At 42.4% G+C, this 24004-nt stretch overlaps 1 protein-coding gene across 13 annotated transcripts in view; it reads right to left on the bottom strand.

Moving 5' to 3' along the window:
- The window catches only part of Patronin (calmodulin-regulated spectrin-associated protein patronin), a 93198-nt gene that overhangs the window by 28016 nt on the left and 41178 nt on the right, over nucleotides 1-24004 (bottom strand). For 9 of the 13 annotated variants that reach the window (XM_069499783.1, XM_069499789.1, XM_069499824.1 and 6 more), the window contains exons 1-11: nucleotides 16325-16499; nucleotides 15550-15794; nucleotides 14158-14249; nucleotides 12580-12717; nucleotides 10567-10737; nucleotides 9791-10012; nucleotides 9235-9462; nucleotides 8864-8971; nucleotides 6384-6482; nucleotides 5754-5950; nucleotides 1285-1317 (exon numbers count right to left, since the gene is read on the bottom strand). In XM_069499783.1, coding sequence (XP_069355884.1) covers nucleotides 1285-1317; nucleotides 5754-5950; nucleotides 6384-6482; nucleotides 8864-8971; nucleotides 9235-9462; nucleotides 9791-10012; nucleotides 10567-10737; nucleotides 12580-12717; nucleotides 14158-14249; nucleotides 15550-15794; nucleotides 16325-16486 — 1695 coding nt within the window. In that variant the 5' untranslated portion in view covers nucleotides 16487-16499. The other 4 variants (XM_069499794.1, XM_069499808.1, XM_069499836.1 and 1 more) reach the window with 3 other exon arrangements.

Raw genomic sequence — 24004 nt, 5'->3', positions numbered from 1 at the left:
GCTGCCCTAATCTACAACGCATGATTTGTACACGCTACAAAAAAAGCAATATTTTAAATCTTATTTGGTGTAAACTAACTTTTGCATATGTTACGCATGTTTGTATGCGATAGAACAAAATAAAGTTGGTATAATCAACATTTTGAGTTATTCGAATGAAAGCTGCATAAGCATGGAGTATACCCAGCTACTAAGACTCGGATCTTAATCATATAATGGCACCGATTCTAAGCACAACCTAATTTTAGAGTATTCGCACCCTCTTCTTACTATTGTAATATGAAAAGGACAGAAGCAGTTTGACATTTCTAAATTTAATTTTTAGATGGTAAAACCCGTGATTTTAGCACGCACTCGCGAACATACTGTTTAAATTTGTATTGTGCACTAAAATTTAGAGTCTTTAAATGTGAAAGTCATGTTCCGTTCCTTTTTTAGCATTAGTAAAAAGAAAAGGATGCAGATACTCTAAATTTAGTTTAGAGAGAGACTAGAGAATCGGGGCCAATGTGGCTAATTCCGTTGTACACAATCTCTTAAACTAAACTAAAATGACACGTCTAAATCTATTACTATGCCTTTCATAATGTTGCTTGCGGAAAAGGATAGCACTAGATTTAGATATGTTAATTTAGTTTGGTTTAGAGATTGTGTACAAGAGAATCGGCTCCATTGTCAGTAGAACCGAGCTAAAAGGTAGAACATCCATACTAATATTATAAATGCGAAAGTGTCTGTCTCTCTTTCCGTCTGTCTTTCTGTCTGCTAGCCTTTCACGGCCCATCCGTACAACCGATTTTGACAAAATTTGGTACAGAGATAGCCTGCATCTTTTTATCCCTGAAAATCAAAGAGTTCCCATGGGATTTTTAAAAACCTAAATCCACGCGGACGAAGTCACGGGCATTATCTAGTAGTTCTATACATTCTTTTGTGTCTTGTATTCAGTACATCATGGCATTTTTATCTATCTATCACTACAAATCAATCAGAGCAGCTAAGGGTTTTTTTTTGGTCTTTGTCAATCCAAACAGACAAGAATTTTCAACCAAGTTGTTACATATTACAACTATTTCATTAAAAGCTTTGCATACTCATTAACGAAAATGATTGAAATAATGCTCTAATCCTACTGACATCTTATAGCATCTTGGACAGGAGATCTTAGAAGTGGGTATACGTTGATTTTACATATCAAAAAATACTGAATGAAACTAAACGTATAAAAATAAGAAAATCTATTTCTAAACAATAAAATTGGCGTATTTAAACTCAGCCACTCACCAAAGAGGCTAACTGGTATTGTAAAAACGCATCCTAACAAAATAGAAAAATATATTTTATGTCCGTTCGAAAAAATCGTGTAGGTGCATTGTATAGTTTCACTTCAATATCGCATAACATACGATTTCTAGCTACGAAAATCGCCTCACACAAATTCAAATACAAACTTTTGAATAGCCTCCAAAACCCAAACAAATAATTTATAGGAAAGAAGTTGGTATAACGCACTCTCTGTTAAGCAATCCCATACAAATGATAGAGACAAACATCTGAGTGGGCGCTAACCACTTCGAGTCACCAACCAATCAATCACAAACAAAACTGTTTTCTAATTGAAATTCGAATGTTTTTTGAAAACATGTTTGTGATTGGTTGGTGCCTCAAAATGGTTAACGCCCACTGAGATTCTTGTCTCTATCATTTGTATGGGATCACGTAACAGAGAGAGCGCTATACTAACTTCCTTCAGCAGATAGAGTACAGAACACATAACATCAACCCATTTTTTGTCTAACTACAAAACACAATCACATGGCAAATAATATGGGGACCTACATTTTAATTTTAATAAAGAGTCTGTGTTCAATGTCAACATACGAAACTTTGGCTCCAGGCCAAAGTTCGAATAACTAAGGGAGTTGTTTCAACTGCTGAAAGTACTTTAGTGGTCGAAGATAGCCTAATCTGTATGTTTTTAACCGACTTCAAAAAAAGGAGGAGGTTCTCAATTCGTCGGAATTTTTTTTTTTTAATAAAGAAGGTCGGCTTCCGCCACGTCTTTGGCTAGATGCTTGTATTCTTAGTAAGAGTTTGCACAACTCGACAACGTTAAAAATTTTCGAGTATCAAGCATTCGACTAAAATTAGTTCAAGCTTTAGTTTTAACTAACTTTACTCCCATTACGTCATGTTCTAAAGTTGAGCAAAGTCGTACTAAGCCTACTGTGCAGCTTTCGCTGCTTCAACGAACCTTCGGCTAGTTTGGATCGTTTTGTTCACCATGAGCTCCATGCATCGCGTCGCTTCTCCTCCAGCTTCAGCCGGATGTTGTCGACTCACCCTAGTGACAGCCTGCACGAAAGCCTATTGGCCCAGCTGCTTTCGCTGCTGGTTCTCCGCGAGCTCCATGCGTCCGCTTGTCCTCCTCGATGCGGCGCCGCTTCTCCCAGCCTCAGCCGGATGTTGTTAAGTTGCGTGACTCACCCTATTGACAGCATGCAGGAAGGCCTGCTGGCCCAGCTGCTGTCGCTGCCGGTTCACGGCTAGCTCCATGTGCCGCTTATCCTGCTCGATGCGGCGCCGCTTCTCCAGCCTCAGCCGGATGTTGTTAAGTTGCGTGACTCACCCTAGTGACAGCCTGCAGGAAGGCCTGCTGGCCCAGCTGCTGTCGCTGCCGGTTCACGGCGAGCTCCATGTGCCGCTTATCCTGCTCGATGCGGCGCCGCTTCTCCAGCCTCAGCCGGATGTTGTTAAGTTGCGTGACTCACCCTAGTGACAGCCTGAAGGAAGGCCTGCTGGCCCAGCTGCTGTCGCTGCCGGTTCACGGCGAGCTCCATGTGCCGCTTATCCTGCTCGATGCGGCGCCGCTTCTCCAGCCTCAGCCGGATGTTGTTAAGTTGCGTGACTCACCCTAGTGACAGCCTGCAGGAAGGCCTGCTGGCCCAGCTGCTGTCGCTGCCGGTTCACGGCGAGCTCCATGTGCCGCTTATCCTGCTCGATGCGGCGCCGCTTCTCCAGCCTCAGCCGGATGTTGTTAAGTTGCGTGACTCACCCTAGTGACAGCCTGAAGGAAGGCCTGCTGGCCCAGCTGCTGTCGCTGCCGGTTCACGGCGAGCTCCATGTGCCGCTTATCCTGCTCGATGCGGCGCCGCTTCTCCAGCCTCAGCCGGATGTTGTTAAGTTGCGTGACTCACCCTAGTGACAGCCTGAAGGAAGGCCTGCTGGCCCAGCTGCTGTCGCTGCCGGTTCACGGCGAGCTCCATGTGCCGCTTATCCTGCTCGATGCGGCGCCGCTTCTCCAGCCTCAGCCGGATGTTGTTAAGTTGCGTGACTCACCCTAGTGACAGCCTGAAGGAAGGCCTGCTGGCCCAGCTGCTGTCGCTGCCGGTTCACGGCGAGCTCCATGTGCCGCTTATCCTGCTCGATGCGGCGCCGCTTCTCCAGCCTCAGCCGGATGTTGTTAAGTTGCGTGACTCACCCTAGTGACAGCCTGCAGGAAGGCCTGCTGGCCCAGCTGCTGTCGCTGCCGGTTCACGGCGAGCTCCATGTGCCGCTTATCCTGCTCGATGCGGCGCCGCTTCTCCAGCCTCAGCCGGATGTTGTTAAGTTGCGTGACTCACCCTAGTGACAGCCTGAAGGAAGGCCTGCTGGCCCAGCTGCTGTCGCTGCCGGTTCACGGCGAGCTCCATGTGCCGCTTATCCTGCTCGATGCGGCGCCGCTTCTCCAGCCTCAGCCGGATGTTGTTAAGTTGCGTGACTCACCCTAGTGACAGCCTGAAGGAAGGCCTGCTGGCCCAGCTGCTGTCGCTGCCGGTTCACGGCGAGCTCCATGTGCCGCTTATCCTGCTCGATGCGGCGCCGCTTCTCCAGCCTCAGCCGGATGTTGTTAAGTTGCGTGACTCACCCTAGTGACAGCCTGAAGGAAGGCCTGCTGGCCCAGCTGCTGTCGCTGCCGGTTCACGGCGAGCTCCATGTGCCGCTTATCCTGCTCGATGCGGCGCCGCTTCTCCAGCCTCAGCCGGATGTTGTTAAGTTGCGTGACTCACCCTAGTGACAGCCTGAAGGAAGGCCTGCTGGCCCAGCTGCTGTCGCTGCCGGTTCACGGCGAGCTCCATGTGCCGCTTATCCTGCTCGATGCGGCGCCGCTTCTCCAGCCTCAGCCGGATGTTGTTAAGTTGCGTGACTCACCCTAGTGACAGCCTGAAGGAAGGCCTGCTGGCCCAGCTGCTGTCGCTGCCGGTTCACGGCGAGCTCCATGTGCCGCTTATCCTGCTCGATGCGGCGCCGCTTCTCCAGCCTCAGCCGGATGTTGTTAAGTTGCGTGACTCACCCTAGTGACAGCCTGCAGGAAGGCCTGCTGGCCCAGCTGCTGTCGCTGCCGGTTCACGGCGAGCTCCATGTGCCGCTTATCCTGCTCGATGCGGCGCCGCTTCTCCAGCCTCAGCCGGATGTTGTTAAGTTGCGTGACTCACCCTAGTGACAGCCTGAAGGAAGGCCTGCTGGCCCAGCTGCTGTCGCTGCCGGTTCACGGCGAGCTCCATGTGCCGCTTATCCTGCTCGATGCGGCGCCGCTTCTCCAGCCTCAGCCGGATGTTGTTAAGTTGCGTGACTCACCCTAGTGACAGCCTGAAGGAAGGCCTGCTGGCCCAGCTGCTGTCGCTGCCGGTTCACGGCGAGCTCCATGTGCCGCTTATCCTGCTCGATGCGGCGCCGCTTCTCCAGCCTCAGCCGGATGTTGTTAAGTTGCGTGACTCACCCTAGTGACAGCCTGAAGGAAGGCCTGCTGGCCCAGCTGCTGTCGCTGCCGGTTCACGGCGAGCTCCATGTGCCGCTTATCCTGCTCGATGCGGCGCCGCTTCTCCAGCCTCAGCCGGATGTTGTTAAGTTGCGTGACTCACCCTATTGACAGCCTGCAGGAAGGCCTGCTGGCCCAGCTGCTGTCGCTGCCGGTTCACGGCGAGCTCCATGTGCCGCTTATCCTGCTCGATGCGGCGCCGCTTCTCCAGCCTCAGCCGGATGTTGTTAAGTTGCGTGACTCACCCTAGTGACAGCCTGAAGGAAGGCCTGCTGGCCCAGCTGCTGTCGCTGCCGGTTCACGGCGAGCTCCATGTGCCGCTTATCCTGCTCGATGCGGCGCCGCTTCTCCAGCCTCAGCCGGATGTTGTTAAGTTGCGTGACTCACCCTAGTGACAGCCTGCAGGAAGGCCTGCTGGCCCAGCTGCTGTCGCTGCCGGTTCACGGCGAGCTCCATGTGCCGCTTATCCTGCTCGATGCGGCGCCGCTTCTCCAGCCTCAGCCGGATGTTGTTAAGTTGCGTGACTCACCCTAGTGACAGCCTGAAGGAAGGCCTGCTGGCCCAGCTGCTGTCGCTGCCGGTTCACGGCGAGCTCCATGTGCCGCTTATCCTGCTCGATGCGGCGCCGCTTCTCCAGCCTCAGCCGGATGTTGTTAAGTTGCGTGACTCACCCTAGTGACAGCCTGCAGGAAGGCCTGCTGGCCCAGCTGCTGTCGCTGCCGGTTCACGGCGAGCTCCATGTGCCGCTTATCCTGCTCGATGCGGCGCCGCTTCTCCAGCCTCAGCCGGATGTTGTTAAGTTGCGTGACTCACCCTAGTGACAGCCTGAAGGAAGGCCTGCTGGCCCAGCTGCTGTCGCTGCCGGTTCACGGCAAGCTCCATGTGCCGCTTATCCTGCTCGATGCGGCGCCGCTTCTCCAGCCTCAGCCGGATGTTGTTAAGTTGCGTGACTCACCCTAGTGACAGCCTGAAGGAAGGCCTGCTGGCCCAGCTGCTGTCGCTGCCGGTTCACCGCGAGCTCCATGCGTCGCTTGTCCTGCTCGATGCGGCGCCGTTTCTCTTCTAGCTTCAGCCGAATGTTGTTGAGTTGTGCCGCCATCGCCTGCCCGCCCGTCGGTGACGTCACTGAGTCGTCCGTTGCATCCTCGCCATCTTTAATATCGGTTTTAACGCGCGTCAAAAAATATCTTTTGTTTTTATCGTACCCTAGCTATAGCACTTTCAGGACGAACCGCACGCGGTGAACACAACGGATTTAATTTAGATATTATAACACTAGTAAGTACTGACGTCAGAATCACCTGCGTAACATATTGTGAGATGTACCAATGACGGTTTTGGCGACATGTAAAAACTTTTTTATTACAAAGGCTTGAGCTTAACGACAATCATGTTTGGTGGGCAACAATATTATTACTTTGTAACTACAATTTTTGGTACATGAATAATAATAACAAAAAAAAAAAATGATTGCGCATCCTAAAAGTTGCCAATTCAATCTTGAAAGAACTCAAGTTTAAAGATCGAAGGGCGAAAAATGCATTGCGTTCGGTGCATGCGGCTCATCCGAAGCAGTAATACTGACTGGGTTGGCGTTCCAGCTGCATAAAGTGTTGTTGCCACGTCGTCGCGTTGCTCCCCAGTGTCGAGAACGACGACTTCCGTCGCTCGGGCTCGCCCGCACCTGCACAACACAACGTGCCTTTGTTATCTATCCTTTTCCTTCGTAACACATTAGAAATAATAATTAGTATTATTATTGTCAAAATCAATATTTCCTCACAAGTAAAAATTACGGATTACGAGTTAAGTGCAAGTTAATAAGTTCATTCTTGAATAACTTGAGTGATATTAACTGGCAAATCACTGTATAACGCGTATATTTTGATATTTCACTAGCCATTTTAGCTCTATGTGTCAATTGTCATGTCAGAAGTACGATTTTAGCCCTTAATTGAACTGTACTTTTGACATGACAGTTGACACATACAGCTAAGATGGCCAGTGAAATCTCAAAATGTACGCACTATACAGCTAACATCTCACTACGACGGGTTTTCAAGGAATCTTTAAAAATCCTAAATCGCCAGAAAAAGCTACTAATATTATAAACCAACAACTTTAGGGAACACACTCTAAATGCAGTTAGTTAAAAATTCCTAGTGTTAAAAAGCGTTTGCATGGGCTTATAATTTTCATCGACCAAAGCTGAAGGATTGAAATAAAAATAGTACAGTACGAATATTCCGCTCATTTTGAAGTAATTTTAAGCGTTTGTCGAAACTAAGCCAAAACTTTTAGCGATAGAATCTAAGCCGACATACAAACACACAGACTAAAAATACACGACTATTATAAAAGTGCCAAAAAATGTCCAATTGCTTTCAAAGTCTATTTTACTGGCTGCTAGTGTTCCAAGATGCAAAAGCTTTATAACGCGTACAATTTGGGAAAGGACTTACAGTACGCGGCAGAAAGTAATGTACATCGGCCTTCAGAATGACATTTCGGTAGAGCGTTGTCTCTGGCACTCATACCTATATGACGTTTTGTCGGTCTCAACGACAGAGACAATGCTCTACAAATCCGCTATCTTCTTCTAAACGTCGATGTACATTACTTTCTGCCGTGTACTGTATCATATTTGCTCTATGTGTTAACTGTCATATCAAAAGTACGACTTCGTACAGTTTCGACATGACAGTTGACACATAGAGGAAATATGGCGAGTCTTTTCCCAAAATTTACGCGTAATTCCCCCAGTTCCCACTTCCCCGTATATCGGGCCGGGATTTAAATCGGATGTTCCAGTGGCAGAACATTTTACATATTGAAGCTTTCACATTCACATTCACACTTGTCGGAAACCGATTTTGTGTCCAAATGTACTGCCAATGGACCATCAAGCGACAAACGACAAATTGGAATGGGGGGGTTATCGTTTAGTTAATATGGGAATATGTGGTCAATATTGTATATAAATCTCATAATATAATATGAAGCTTTTCAACATACTTATACCAATTTACGTACGTATAAGAAATAATAATTGTTGTTTAAAAAATAATAAATCGTCAAACAAACTTTTAGTGAAAAAAATGTTTAGTGAAACAAAGAAAACCTTTGTATTTTTCGTCTGTTTGTATGTAACAGCAGAGCTTGAGAGCCGTTGAATAGACTTTGATGTAATTTGCACTATCGCAAACATCTGGAGGGTAGATAAGTAATGGTTTGTTAAAGCTGCGAAATTCGTTCAAAAAAGTACATTTACTTGAGATACATTGTTGAATACCTAATGCAAGGCTACAAGACTGCGTCACGAAAGTTAAACATAATGGTAGTTTGCTACGCAGGTTTTGCCTATATGGAACGGGCTGGGCTTGCTCCAAATTCCATACCAAGCACTGAAACTCAAAGTTGAGCGGAGTGCATTCATGGTATGCTCCACACAATAAAGTTTGATTCTTTTTTGATTATATTAATCAGTTAACTTAATGAAATTTTTTAATACACTCGAGAAACAAATATCTGTGTGAGTGATTTGTCAGATTTTGTAAATATATATTTCAAAGTTACTAACTTTTAAACGTTTTACAGACACATGGCACATTTTCTAGTGTCTACAAAATATTAAAATAAGAAGCAAACTTCGTTTGTTGCACGTTTAGGAGTGCTCGATGGACACTCCTCTTAAGGCATATTACAACACAGCCGAAACGAAGCGTCGCTTCGCTTCTATTTTCTGTAATGTACCTTGGAGCCTTAGATGCCATCATAAAACCAACTAGACAGCTATTTTTTAGCTTTCGTGTCGAGTACTGTAGGTACTAAAGAAAATTAAATGCATGAATTTGGAGAACTCTCTCTCCATATTTGTTCTATGTCACAAATGTCATATCGAAAGTACGGTTTACGCTTTAATTAAGGACTAAAATAGAACTTTTGACATGACAGTTGACACATAGATCAAATATGGCGAGTGAGTTCTCAAAATGTATGCACTATAATTATTAAATTCCTATATTAGTGTACAATTAGCTATCGTTTCGTAATTTGACAACATACCCTGTTGGTCCCCGTTAGTCCTCATCTTAGCGAGCTCAGCGAAGCTAGTTTTGGTGACGTCACCGTCGGGGGCGTCGCGTTCGTTCAAGTAGAAGCCGTCGCCACCACCTGTAGAGAATAGATAAAACATATTTAATTCTTTATTACTTAATAGTTGATACATCTCTAATCCGCTTTGGTGTTTCTGAAAATCGTTTCTTAATGGCGGCGGTCTACGCTCTACACTCTTCTGTGACAGCGGGACTACTGAACTTGCTCTTGATTGGCTGGACGGGCGAGTCGCTAGTCTGCGGCTGGCTGTGCTGTCGCTTTTCTGTCGCTCGTCTGCGACGCCTGTATAAACTGTATGGAGCCGCACTGTGCAAAGTTACCTTTATAGTTAAAGCCAAGGTTCTGCGACAGCGTGATGGTATCACTACTGAGCTGCCTCTTGATTGGCTGGACGGGCGAGTCGCTAGTCTGCGGCTGGCTGTGCTGTCGCTCCACGCTCTTCTGTCGCTCGTCTGCGGCGCCGTTTTGATAGTCGTCGTGTATGAACTGTATGGAGCCGCGGATGTCCTGCCGCGTCGAACGCACGGGTGGATTGTAGTCTATGGGGCCTGGAAACAATGAATGAATGAATCGATTAATCATAATATAATTAATAAACTTACAACAATATACTATGAACTAGATAATACCCGTAAATTGGTCCGCGTGGATTTAGGTTTAAAAATCCTGGAGAATTCGTTAATTTTCCGAGATGAAAAGTAGTGTGTGTCATTTTCCAGGTTTTTTACTATATCCATGCAAAAAAACACGACGACCCGTTACGGCGTGATTGAAAGACATATTGCAAACCATAGTTCGTTTATTCCAAACCTATCTAGTTTTTTGATAATTGTCATGTAAAAACCAGTAATTCGTGTTGAAGGAGTAAGGACTAACCTGCAGGTGCAGATATTTTCCTAACATTAGCTACGGTGGCCAACTCCTTCTCAGGATTTTTGCCAGCGAAGTGCAGTCGATCCTGCGAGCCTCCGAAGTTCTCCACCGTGAGTTGACTGTCGTCCGTGATAGAGGATCTCCTGGAGCGTCGCCCCGCGAAACTGCCTTCCCTCGAGTCCGCCCAGTTGGACGGCCGCCCCGCCGTTTTTTGGTCCACAAACACTGAAAAATAAAATATAAGTATGCTTACTTTCTAAAATATAATTAAACGCTAAAATATGCTTACTTTGCTTCAACTGATTTTTAAAATCCAATTTTTTAAACTTTATGTAACGGACGTTTAATGTCCCTATTTCTTCAAACTTTGTCAAGATTGTTTATACAAATTACCAACCTTTATAGAAATAAAAATAAAAAAACCATTTTATCTCTGTCACTCATACCTATGTGACGTTTAGTCGGTCTCTACGATAGAGACAATGCTCTACGAAACCGCAATCTCTTTCTAAAGGTCGATGTACGACATTTCCTGCAGGGTACTGTAGTTCGGGATAATGTTAACGAAATTAATACAATTAATCAATCTGTCTGTAATCTGTCGATAAGTTACTACAAATTTTACAAGTACCTAACAATGTTATTGTAACTTGTCAACAAGTTACAGAAAGGATTGATAGTATTAATTTCGACCGTAAGTTATTCGTTTAGTACGCTAAAAATACATAACCTACTTTTGTGATGTCGATTAAAAATTAAAAAGAAAAATAATATCTCACTGCTGTCTTCATCCCGCCTCGCCATAGCTGATAGAGTAGTGATAGCTTTCCGACTGTGGACCACAAACTCGTCTCTTTGCGGACTACAACTCCGCCTTTCTGGTGTCGAGCAAGACGAGCGGCTGGCGGGCCCCCGTGGCCTCATGCCGCACGCTGACGGCGATCGCGACACTGAATAATAAACCATGAGACTATAGCATTAAGGTTGCTTTTTGTTTGCTTGTAAAAGCCACAAGAATTGGCCGATGGCATTGCTGTTCCGCGATTTTCACACTGGAAATTGCTGGAGAGTTCAATTTAATCTAGTTTGAAACTTTAGGAGAATACATGAATAAATGAAGTTCTTCCGAAAAAAGTAGGCCCAAACTTTATTGGAAAATTAATTCTAGGCAAAGACTAAACGAGTTATAAATTACAAATTTACAATAACATGGGATTTCAATCATGTTTGTAATCAAGTTTTAAAACAGAACAAAGATGGTACTAGTCGGTTGAAGTACACTAATGAAAAAGATTCTATATTACAGGTGATAGAATTTACTGAAGATATAAATCAAGTAGAAACTAGAATGACAATTGATTTTATAGGCTGATTTATTAAATGGCTGATAGGGGATTTGGAATAATAGTTATTACCAACTCAAATTATTTACTGGACATTTCATGAGGTCTAAAATCCTGAGTAAAGATCAGTTTCTCAATGAAATCAATATGTAAAAAGATTTAAATTAAGATGATGCATTCTAATAACACATTCACATATAACTACAAAGCGATGCCGAAAACCAAACAAAAATTTCACTAAAAGTTCTACTAAAAAAAGTTCAATACCTAAATGAGCTATTTTAAAACCTTTGAATTCGACACTACTGTGATCTACGAAAATCTATAAAAATTTACGCATATTTTGTGTGTTAAAGAAATTCTATAAGTAAATATTTGTTGGTATTTTTAAATTCAAATATCAAGTCAAAATATTTTGGGAGTCCTGAGGACATAATGTCAATGACTCCATATGCGTGGTCTAAAAGTGCTGGAGAAAAAAAAACATAAATTAAAAATGTAAGCAGAAAGCGTTAGAAGCGCATGCAAAGCTTCGTTTAAATAACGGAAAAGTGCGTTAAATCTTTGATTTAATTTATTCACTAAGCAGATCAATAGAATTAATAAAACTAGGCCGAAAACATAAAAGTGCTCTTTACGTAAAAATTCGAGGTAGAATATCAAAAAAATGTAATAATGTCAAACAAATACCTATTTGTAGTTTTTACCACTAGAAAGTAAAAACGAATTGCACCCTACATCTATAGCTTTGAATGAAAAGTACACTCACACACACGACACACAGATGGACATGGTGATGATGTGTAGGGGGAAGGCAATACGTCCAAAAATTCCAAAAAAACAGAATACTAAATTAATAAACTAACAAGAATTGTATCTGCTGTTCTTTCAGTTAAGGGTCCGTTAGCACTGTGAAATTTCATTGTGTGATCTTTACCCGCATATTTCTGTGATTATGTGCGGCTTCATAAAATTTTCCTATATAACAGAACCTCAGAAATCTGTGGGAAAGCTTGCGGAGTGAAATTTTGCAGTGCGGGCTTTTTCTAATATTTGACTGTATTGTCGATTTTTAGCTAGTCACATAAACAGATTTAGTTATGCGCACATATTGTATCCCTAGCATCCAAAGCAACGTATCTGAGCTAATAATTACGTGTGCTTTTACGATACCTCGTACTGATACTTTACTAGTTCAGGGGTGCTTAAATATACAATTATATAAATTTTAATTATATTAAATACTAAAACATTATATTAAAAAACAACCTGTTAAAAACAAAAACATAATTTATTGTTTTTTTTAATGTTTAATTGTTTTAAAAATTTATTTAAAACAATGCCAACCCAGTATCGTACGAAATTTGCCAATTGAAATGCTTGTTTAAAAAACTCCGCTTTGGACTATTGCCTCCCCCTCGACGGTAATGAGCGATGAGCACGCCGTACCTGCGAAGGGCGGCTGGGTGAGGTGGGCGGGGTGGTGGGCCGGCTCGGCGCGCAGGTCGGGGATGGCGGCGGGCGGCGGCGGCGGTAGGCTGCGCCTGTGCCGCACGCCGTACGCGTTGCTGTCCGCGCCCACGCCCGCTACAAGACACTGCGCGTCAGCGGCGCCTTACCACTACCGCACGCTTACCACTAGCCACACTCCTATGACTCTGAGACGCGACACACGCCACACGATACCACTAGGCGTATGCTCCTACACGTCTGAGACAACGAGCGTCAGCGGCGCGGAGCACACCATACGCCCATTTATACTAGCGTAAACATTTTGTGATAGGGTGATGAGAGTCAATGCGCGACAGCGAGCGGTACGTACGCTAGTCTTGGATAAAAAAAATGCATTCATGCTCAGTGCTCACACAATTCACTCTCAACATAAGAAATATTCACTCTCTCGTCGGGCATACAGGTTACAGATATAGGTATGTTCAGGACGCACGTATACCCAAGTAGGGCCGTATGCGTACGCTACTTTTGGTTAAAAATTCACTCACGTTCATTCACTATTGCTAGATAGGTACAATGCTTTACCACCTTTAATCACCACTAGCTATAGTCCTGACTGTCCTTATCTTCGGCTTTGCTGTGAAAGACATGTTCCAGTACCAATGCCGGAGAGAAGGTACTAGATATTTAATTTTACTTTTATTTATTAATTATTTTATCTATTGGTATTTTATTTTTATTAATTTTAAAGTTGTTATTATGGGTATGTTAACCTGAAATAAATCAATTTTATTTTTATTATTTTATAGTACACTCGTAATCGTTTAAAATAAGGATGTCTTATACACACTTTATTTTTTTTCGCGCTTATAGAGCACTCAAGTTACGTACAAACAGAATTATGTTCGCTCATTCTTACTCAAAAACAACTGAATCTTCCATTCCAATACAACTGACAGTACATACTGAAAAGGTTATATTTTATTTTATTTCGTTTTCATTCTAATATTTGAATGCATAAAATGATTCAAATAGTTCTTACCACTTGTAGGGTTATATTTACATGAAGCAATCACAAGAAATTTTATCAAAATCAGTGCAGCGCTTGCACCAAAGGAAGTTATAATATGTATTAACAGATTTACAGCCAATTAGTAAGAAAAACGTAGTAAGTAGAGTAAAAAAACATTTATCATTCCTAATTTGTGTAATGTTTTTAATCACTATTAAGTACCTACAGAAAATTAAGTTAAGTATATGAGTCAACTTACCTGATTATGTGCATGAAATAGAAAACATTTTATAACAAATCATAAAAAATGAAATGAATGAAACGAATGAAACATACCATCGGTTTCAAAATAAATACATTCCCTAGAACGTGTACAAAGCCCCATTATTTATTACACTAAGATAATGTTTGCGTTACAAAAGCGTTACCGCGTCCACTCGAGATACTTTAGAGTAAATCAGTGGGCATAGGACCTTTGATATTATGACCACATACTCCCATAGTTCTAGCATGCAATATCGGTACATAGTAATTGGGCAAGTATCAAGACTGCTCGCACTCACCGCTTCCCGGGTATTTTACTGATTTAACTGGATGAACTTCTAACATATTGAACAGATCTGCTAGCATTGCTATTAAGTTCTGTCGCATTGACCTGTAATGTGAAACACATAATTTATGTAAACTTTATTTCTGAAAAATATCAGATCATTCTTTTAATATTACTCTCCTAGTCCTCTAACTAAATGAAGATCATCATCATCATGATAAAGTGAGAAGGGTTTTGGCCATAGTATACCACGCTGGTCATGTGCGGATTGGCAGACTTCACACACCTTTGAGAACATTGTTAAGAACTCTCAGCATCGTTAAAGCAAATGATATTTAATTACTTAAACGCACATAACTCCTAAAGTTAGCGGTGCCTGCCTGGGATCGAACCCCCGACTTCCAATTGGAAGGCGGACGGCCTAACCACTAGGCTATCACAGCTTCACAGCACACTAGAAGAGCTAATACTAAGATTTAATTACTCTGAACGCTCAGAGACTTTCAACAAATCAGCAGAAGATTCACCTCTGCTGTGGAAAATTACGAATTCAATCCTTAAAAACTTAACAATCGATTTGCCTGAAGCAACAAATACCAAGTTAGCTCTGCCGACTTCTGAAAAAAAAACTCCTGCTCTCCTCCATCCTGCCTCTGTAACCCTACAGAATTGGGTATTTGCATCTAATTTTTTATTACTTTATTATAAACTAGAATAAAAATAATGACGTAAACTGAAAGAAATCGATCAAATAACAAAAAAGTTATAAGCATTTAAATATTTCTGATTAGACAGAGATAGCGATACAGCAGTTGGACGTCACACCTACTAATACCATAGTAGCTTTGTGCGGTGTCATACAAATTTTCGTTTTGCGAGAAAGGGATAGAAGACCCTCCCACTCCAAAATTAAAATACCTGTAACTTTGTAAATCTTTGTTGGATTTTAATTTTTTTTCAGTCTACGTCATTATTTTTATCCTAGTTTATAATAAAGTAATAATATTTATCAAATTCAAAAGTAGGCAAATACCCAATTGCTGTTTAGACGTCACCACCAATCGACTGTATGTCGATGTGTTCTTGTTCAATAAATACGGTACGCGGCAGAATATAATGTACATCGACCTAAAGAAAGGAGATAGCGAATTTGTAGAGCATTGTCCCTGTGGTTGAGACCGACAAAACGTCATATAGGTATGAGTGACAGAGACAACGGTCTACAAAGCCGAAATGTCATTGTAAAGGTCGATGTACATTATTTTCTGCCGTGTACTGTATACTCACCTCCACATGTAAGTGATGTTCTCAGACGTTGAGGAGTAGCGCAGTTCCATTGCACATGGAGACTTCGTCATCAGCACGTGGGACCAAGTTTTGTCATATAAACAGAATGTTTCCTCACCCCCGCATGTAGGTGACATCCTCTGGCAACATATGGAACACGTTGTGGGGCAGGCTGTGCTGGCAGAAGTCGTACACCAGCATCAGATTATGGAGGCAGTCTTGTATGGAGGCCATGCGCCCCACCTTCACCGCCGAGCGCGGCAGGTCTTCCGGGCAGTAGAAGGAGATAAGCGCGGCCAACGCGGTGCCGTCGCACAGTTCCTGGAGACTCTTCACCATCGGCACGTGGGATGATGTGTTCTCCTGGAAAAGAGAAAAATTTTGCTCAAAACTCTTGTTTCATCATTCAGGCAGGATATGAGATGTTTATTTTTTGATGGTAAATATGAGATGGCAGAACGAGATGACCTCCAGAGTTCTCTTTCAAAATGGTTTGTTGTTGTAATTGCTCATAAGTTGCCAATTTTATGATAAGGGTGTGGACAGAGTTAAAACAAGAAAGGCAATTTGAGTCCTGTGTATTCAAGAAGAATCGGGAATTTACAGCTTGCTTCGAGCTGTTTCCACGTCTAAGTCTTTGTTTATCTGAATGGCTTCTTCATAATTTTCTCGACGGACCCTGCGGCCGAGCTGATTGAGCAAAACAGTAGAGGTATGTCTATTACGAGCAATATAGAAGAGAAAAACATCAGGCAGTCCTTTTAAACAATATTCTGCAAAAAATACTACACACATTTTTTTATCATGAAGTTTTATTGACCCGGTCCAGTGCAGCGTCACCACCTCCCGCGCGTACAGCCTCATCACAGCCTCTATCACAGCTCACACAATACCTCAGCCTTATTGAGCGCAGTGCACGCCGCGTTGATCCAGCACAGCAAGCCGTCCTCGTGGGGTATCGTGGAGCCCGCGGGCGGCGGCTGCGAGGCGCCGAACCGCTGCGCCGCGGCCGACACCCTGTCCAGCGTCACCACCTCCCGCGCGTACAGCGTCATCACAGCCTCTATCACAGCTCACACAATACCTCAGCCTTATTGAGCGCAGTGCACGCCGCGTTGATCCAGCACAGCAAGCCGTCCTCGTGGGGTATCGTGGAGCCCGCGGGCGGCGGCTGCGAGGCGCCGAACCGCTGCGCCGCGGCCCACACCCGGTCCAGCGTCACCACCTCCCGCGCGTACAGCGTCATCACAGCCTCTATCACAGCTAAATGCGCGCCCTGGAATCAACGACGAATAGCATAAGATACACTGAAAATTTACAACAATGTACAAAAAAAAAACGGGCCGAATTGAGAAAAACCTCCTTTTTTTAAGTCGATTAAAAATATTCAGTCCCGAAGCGCTTTTATCAGTAATTGTGATCTCGCACCAGAAAAACAGTGTTGGAAGACTAGGTGGACGACATCAAACAAATCGCAGGAAACGGCTGGATATTATCGACAAAAGATGGCGGCGCGATGGAAGTCCCCACAAGAGACCTGTCTAGCAGTGTAAGTATATCTTTTGACGACGTTTTGTCAATGGAGATGGTCGCGATCTAATTATAAGAAAATATAGAGCATGAGAGAGAGAGAGAGAAGAGATTGCCAATGCGATTGGCAAAGGCCAAATCTTCTGTGGGCGGTGTACTAGACTATATACTTGTAGGATCACATTTTGCGCCGAGACATGACGTTCAAAACCGCTATGTCAAGAGTGTCACGACTACATAGAAAATCCCTTTACTTCGAAGTATAAACATTTAGGTACACATTATTATTTGTTGTAACATGCCCTTAATACCTACGCAAACAAAATCGCGGCTAATAGGCTACAAAATAGAAACCAGCAAATCGCATCAATCCGATATACCAACATCAATCACGTGCATGACACTAGTAAATCTTAATCCAATAAATGAACGACACAATGGGAACAAATCTAACTGTTTACTTTATAAACTAGCGTTATTGTCTACCTACTACAAAGCTTATTCAGTTATATGAGAAACAATCTCTGCTAATTTAACTGAGGCCGTTATGATCTCGACTATAGTATATTCATCGCAGCAATGCTCAATTGAGTCCTAGAGATTGGAGAAATATGTAGAGCCATACTCCAAAAATACTATAAATGCGAAAATGTGTTTTTCAGCCTGTCTAGTGTCCAACCACTGAACCGATATTGCCGAGATAATACAGAGGTCAGAGAAAGCTTACATCCTGAAGACTTTTTGCTCTCAGAAAATAAAGATTTTCTGCCGCCTACGGGGTTTCAAACGCCTAAGTCAATGCGAATAAAAAGCTAACATCAGTACCCTTATTATAAATGCGAAAGTGTGTTTATTTGTTGGTTTGTCCTTCAATCACGTAGCAACGGAGCAACGGATTGACGTGATTTTTGCATGGGTATACTCAAAGACTTGGAGAGTGACATAGGCTACTTTTTATCCCGGAAAATCAAAGATTTCCCATGGGATTTTTGAAAACCTAAATCTACGCGTACGAAGTCGCAGGCATCAGCTAGTCACTAAATATTATTGACAAAATACCACAGGGATCGATCATCATTGAACGGACATAATGGAAGTTTTTATCTCAGTAAAACAAAGATTTCCTGCCAGATTTTAAACATCTAAATCCAAGCACATTAAGACAAAAGCTATATCGGATTTTGCACAATTTAATTTGTCAAGGTGGATGAGGAGGACAGATATAATTTATGAGACGCTATAAAACATAACGTCCCACGATCGACCTCATCAATACTCAATACAGTCCTAATGATTTGCCAAATATTTAAATTTAATAATTTGGTAAACTGCTGCTTGAATTCTGCACAGATTAATTTTATCAAGGAGAACATAAATTTTATGCAGCAATTTCTAACGTAGGAAGAACAATACTTATTTTATTCTGATATTAAAAATTACTAAGTACTTTCTAGGTGTTGGCAATCATCTGAAAGTTGGAATATGGCTTGGTTGACAAATGCACAAACATTGCGTTGTATGTCAGTTTGTTTGCCCCCGATTACAAACGTGAGCGTATCTTAAATAACTAACGTAATGTACTTGAGTTAGTGTGACAAAGTTTTCCATTTGAACTTTAATTATTGAGAAACTCGAAAGTGTTACCTACCCACGTACCTATAGAGTTGGATCAAATGACATTCAAACGAAAGTTCAATATACAGCTTCAAACGCAGTAGGTAAAATTGAATGTAATTTGGATCTCTTCTCAGAAAGACTTTCGTCGAACTAAGACCTATCCTCTCGCTGCAAAAATTTTCAAGACAGCTTAATGAATATGGTGACATTGAACAATTTGAACTATGTCTAAGTCAAAAGTAATTTTATAAATACGATGATTTTTGAAGTGAAGCTTCTTAACGGTACGTTTGAGATAGGGACCTAGCTCGCAAAATGTGAAATGAACGAACGCAGCGTTGAAACCAAACTCATTGGCTGGACAGCGCGTATTGTTGTCCAACTAATTTTTCAACTACATATTTCCGATTATCAGATTTTGTTCAAATTTTACAGTCACGTCCAAATCATATGATTTGGATGACAGTAGATGATTATGGTACCACTAGCTAGTGTCTCTGATGATGGAGGCGGGAGGTGGACGTTAGAACTTTCTGATGGTATATGGCAGGACAGTTGAATTTGGATTTATTTGCTTTTTTTTTTTTTTTGAAAAGTACAAAATACAATGACAAGAGCCAGTGATACAGGCACGGTTACTCCTTAATATTAAATTGCAGTAATATGACAAAGAAGTATGGACATATCGTGCAAATATTTTGGTATATTTTGCTTGAATGAGTAAAATTGAATCCTTTTTAGTACCTACTGAAAAAGATTATACTTTAAAAAAAAATATGATTGAGTTATTGTATTACAGTAGCAATTATTGATTTATTAGCATTTCCTTACCATCTTAAGCGGGTTGGTCTGAATGAGCACAGTCTCGGTGAGCGCGCAGTCGGGCGGGTCTGGCACCTGCACGCCCTTCCGCGCCAGGGTCTGCAGGATGTTCCAGTGGTTCAGACTGTGGTAGTTCGGGTCCGAGTACATGTTGGCCAACGCGAGGCAGTACAGCTCCGCGTTGGCCAAGCCACCCACTATGGGCGGCTTTAGGTGCTCTTGGTCCTGGAAGGAGAAAAGTAACAATAAGTAAGCGATAACTTAACATTCAGATATAGATTTTGGGTTAAATGCTGTCTCCAACTATGGGCCTCATAAGAAAGCTCAGAGTCACTCAGCGGGCGATGGAGAGAGCTATGTGTTTCTCTACGTGATCAAATCAGAAATGAGGAGATCCGTAGGAGAACTCGAGTAACCGACATAGCTCAACGGATTGCGATGCTGAAGTGGCAATGGGCAGGGCACATAGTTCGTAAAACCGATAGACGTTGGGGTCTCAAGGTGCTGGAATGGCGACCTCGCACCGGTAGACGCAGCGTGTGGAAGTCCCTACAAGAGACCTATGTCCAGCAGTGGACTTCTATCGGTTAATGATGATGATGCTGTCTCCAAGTGTGTACCTACCTGTTCGACATTCTTAAGGACCTTTGCACAATATTTGGCGTACTATGTCGCGTCGCAATGCCCAACCCACTCAATTTCCCACGATGCGTTGTGCGTTGTACAGTTTTACGATGCGACGTCGCACCGCAAGGCCATATGTTCATTTAAATGATTTCCGATGGAGGGATGGACACAGGACAACGTCGAACATTTTGGGACTGAATGAAACTTGCTATGTCGACCATGTTATCTGTATTCCACGAGGGCACCCAACTATAGGTAGATGACGTCATAGATCAAATTCTGATCATTGCGTTCTCTTTTTTTTCTTTCATCATCAATATCATCAAATAAAAGAACGCACAACGTGCTACAGACAAAATAAATTGGTGAAAAGTGAATTGGCATTTTTATTTAGACGAAAGCAAACGAAAGAGTTAAAGAGTCTGTTTTCAGCAGCGTAATAAACGAAGTAGTTATAAACAAAATCAGTTAAACCAGTATTTTATTGAAAAAAAAAAACAAATCAGTTTCGAGGATTCCGCGGCTTGTTGCGGCAGCGTATTGATTGAGTTGGTTAAGTAACTCAAAGTTTGGCTTATAAGTTCCGTCGCTCAGCTATCGTGTCTCGCTTATAGAGCCGTCGTAGTCTTTTCTTTAGCGTACCTAATTCTTCTTGGTTCTAAATTGAACCAAGTTTCCCTTTTTAATGTTGCATTATTGTTTTGAGCGAAATTCTCGCAACATTGCTAACCCGATAAGAATAAACAATCGATTACGGTATCTACTCGTACCATGATGCTAGTATAACAGACGTCCAAATATCTTTCAAGTTATGGCGTACCATGGATTAATGTGTTTTTGAAAAAACCCCAAAGCCTCTTAATAATGCTGTAAGGGTTACTTATGCGGGTGAAATCCCACATAAGTTATGTGGGAGTGTGTAACATACCCCAGTCTCTTGTCCAGAAAAGTTAAAATCCTTGTAGATTTCTGACAATGAGACTAGAGGGCGAGCTACCACTGTATTTGACGACTACAGTGTGTCAATCAGAATCAATACTCACTCGGCTCGGTCACTTTTGGTTACAAGGCATTGTTGCAGCAAGTATATACTTTATATTAATTCGGTCAATCCCAAGACATGAGATTGTAAAAATGATTGATGCAGCTTTTCCGGAATCTACCAGCAGATTATCTACATATATAAAAGGAAAAGCTGACTGATTGACTGACTGACTGTCTATCAACGCACAAACGCTCAAACTACTGGACGGATCGGGCTAAAAGGCATACAGGTAGTCATTATGACGAAGACATCCGCTTAGAAAGGATTTTAGAAAATTCAATTCCGAAGGGGATAAAATAAGTGGTTTAGTGTTAGGTGTTTATTCCACGCGGACGATGTCGCGGAAATAAGCTAGTTATGTATAAAAAACAGGAACTGTTTGAGTCATCAACTATCTAAACTACCTAACAGCTCAAATAACGGTGTCTAGAAACGATATTTTAACACGTAGTTTTCCTAATGTAGATTCGATCTCCAGTAAGAAAGGACTTTCTGAATTACCTGGGCGAAACCGGGACGGGTCATCTATTCGCATAGGTATACAAAATCAGAGGCTTGATGAAATATGATGACATGATGATTCAGTCCAGTATTCTTACAAGTAGATGGTGATTTTAAAAGGGACTAATTTTAATTCATCATAGCGTGATAGATAAGTAAAATAGTAACCGTGCAGGGTGTGACAATGTGACGTCACTGAGACCTAGAGACTAACATCGCGCCGGCGGGTGTGGTCGGGGGTGACGTCACCAGTAAACAGCTGGGATTCATTTGTTTTGTGCGTCCAAGTGCATTGCAGCATTGCGTGACCTCTCATCAGGTAGCGAGCACATATACTCTATATATAAAAATGAATCGCTGAATGTGTTGCTGATCGCAAATCTCGAGAACAGCTGAACCGATTTCGCTAATTCTTTTATTATAATATTCCTTGAAGTACGAGGATGGTTCTTACGGAGAGAATTTTTTTTAAAAATTCCTGAAAATAATCGACTGTTAGGCGGTACGAAGTTCGCCGGGGCAGCTAGTTGATCATAATTAATAGAGTTACGTTAATAATTATTATCATAGCTAATGTTATGATGCAGAGCTATTAATTATCTAGCCGCAGAACTTAATTTCAAGTAAGATACAGTAGTTCAATTTTGCCTAAAGCTTCGAATCTTGCCTGTTAGACTATAGTTGGACCTTTACGAACGTGCGAACGGGGTCTTAAATCATTACGATCAAGGGTCGTGAGTAGAAGACGTTATCGATAAAAGATGCCGTTCGGACGCAGACGCAGGAAAAAAGTATGGGCGCTTTTTATAACCTGTTATCGACTTTCGACAAACCTTTTTGCTACACACAACACCAGAGCATCGGGTTCCAGTTCCATGAGATAAAAATGATTTATGACCCAGTTTGCACATTCGTAATGGCCCTAGTATAGTATTATATGTGCAGTGTACACAGAGTGTTATTTTGGGTGCATGTCGATCATGTCGATATATTATTATGATTGAATAATTGGATTATGGATTTTTCCACTTTGTTCCCAACAATCAAACAGATATAAGAAAAAAAGATGTACCTAACTAATTGATTGCTTCGCACGAGACCTATCAACAAAATATGACTGTGTATATAACATAACAGGTTTGCTCTAAGGTATGTGTTACATGGCTGATGGTTATATGTTACAACATACAAATCACCGTTTCATTAACCGTGAAGCGCTAAATAAGTATCTCCATCGTGTGTGGATATTATATTGACCATTAACCATATAAAAATCGGTCAAGTGCAAGTCAGACTCGCACACGAAGGGTTCCGTACCTTCGAACACGAAATAACACTTTTTATTTTTTTTTAATTTTCGTGGCGGCCATTTTGAAGCTCTTATTATTCCTACACATTCTGTGAAAATTTCAACTCTCTACCTATTACGGTTCACGAGATACAACCCGCTGACAGACAAGACGGACGGGCGAAAGGACGGACAGCGTAAGGCTTAGTTTTAGGGTCCCGTTGGAACCTTTCGGGTACGGAATAATAAAAAGCAGACTTCGATGTTCTAACTTAGTGTTAGTACCTGCTGACTTTTGTGCAGATTTTCTGGTGGATTTATACTTTTACAAAGCCTCTATTTCACAGTCATAAAAAGGGATGTAATCTATCAAAATCGGTTCAAACATCAAGATCGGTTCGGCGGTTAGACTATGAAAAGGTAACAGATAAACGGATAGGTACATAGACAGATTTCAGCACACACATTCGCATTCATAATAATATAAATATGGATTAGTCTGCTTAATTCGTTATGTAACCGCAAAATAGGTGCTACATAAGTGAGTCAATTAACATATTAAATTCATTCACGCTAATCATCATGATCAACCCATCACCAGCTCACTACAGAGCACAGGACTCCTATCAGAGTTTAGAGCCTCAATAGCTCAACGGGTAAAGGAGTGGACTGAAAACCGAAAGGTCGACGGTTCAAACCCCGCCCGTTGCACTATTGTCGTACCTACTCCTAGCACAAGCTTGACGCTTAGTTGGAGAGGAAAGGGGAATATTAGTCATTTAACATGGTAATATTCTTTTTAAAAAAAAAAAAAAAAAAAAGAGTGAGAAGGGTTTTGGCCATAGTCTACCACGCTGGCCAAGTGCGGTTTGGCAGACTTCACACACCTTTGAGAACATTACGGAGAACTCTCAGGCATGCAGGTTTCCTCACGATGTTTTCCTTCACCGTTACAGCAAGTGATATTTTAATTACTTAAAAACGCTCATAAGTCCGAAAAGTTAGAGGTGCGTGCCCGGGATCGAACCCCCGACCTCCGATTGGAAGGCGGACGTCCTAACCACTAGGCTACCACAGCTTCATTGTCTATTGTCACGCTAATACAAAATATTAATTGCTATCAAACCAAGTGGAAACATACAT

This window comes from Maniola hyperantus, chromosome 1 (genome assembly GCF_902806685.2).
Source record: "Maniola hyperantus chromosome 1, iAphHyp1.2, whole genome shotgun sequence".
Classification (NCBI taxonomy): domain Eukaryota; kingdom Metazoa; phylum Arthropoda; class Insecta; order Lepidoptera; family Nymphalidae; genus Maniola; species Maniola hyperantus.
This window is presented reverse-complemented; position numbering and strand designations above follow the sequence as displayed.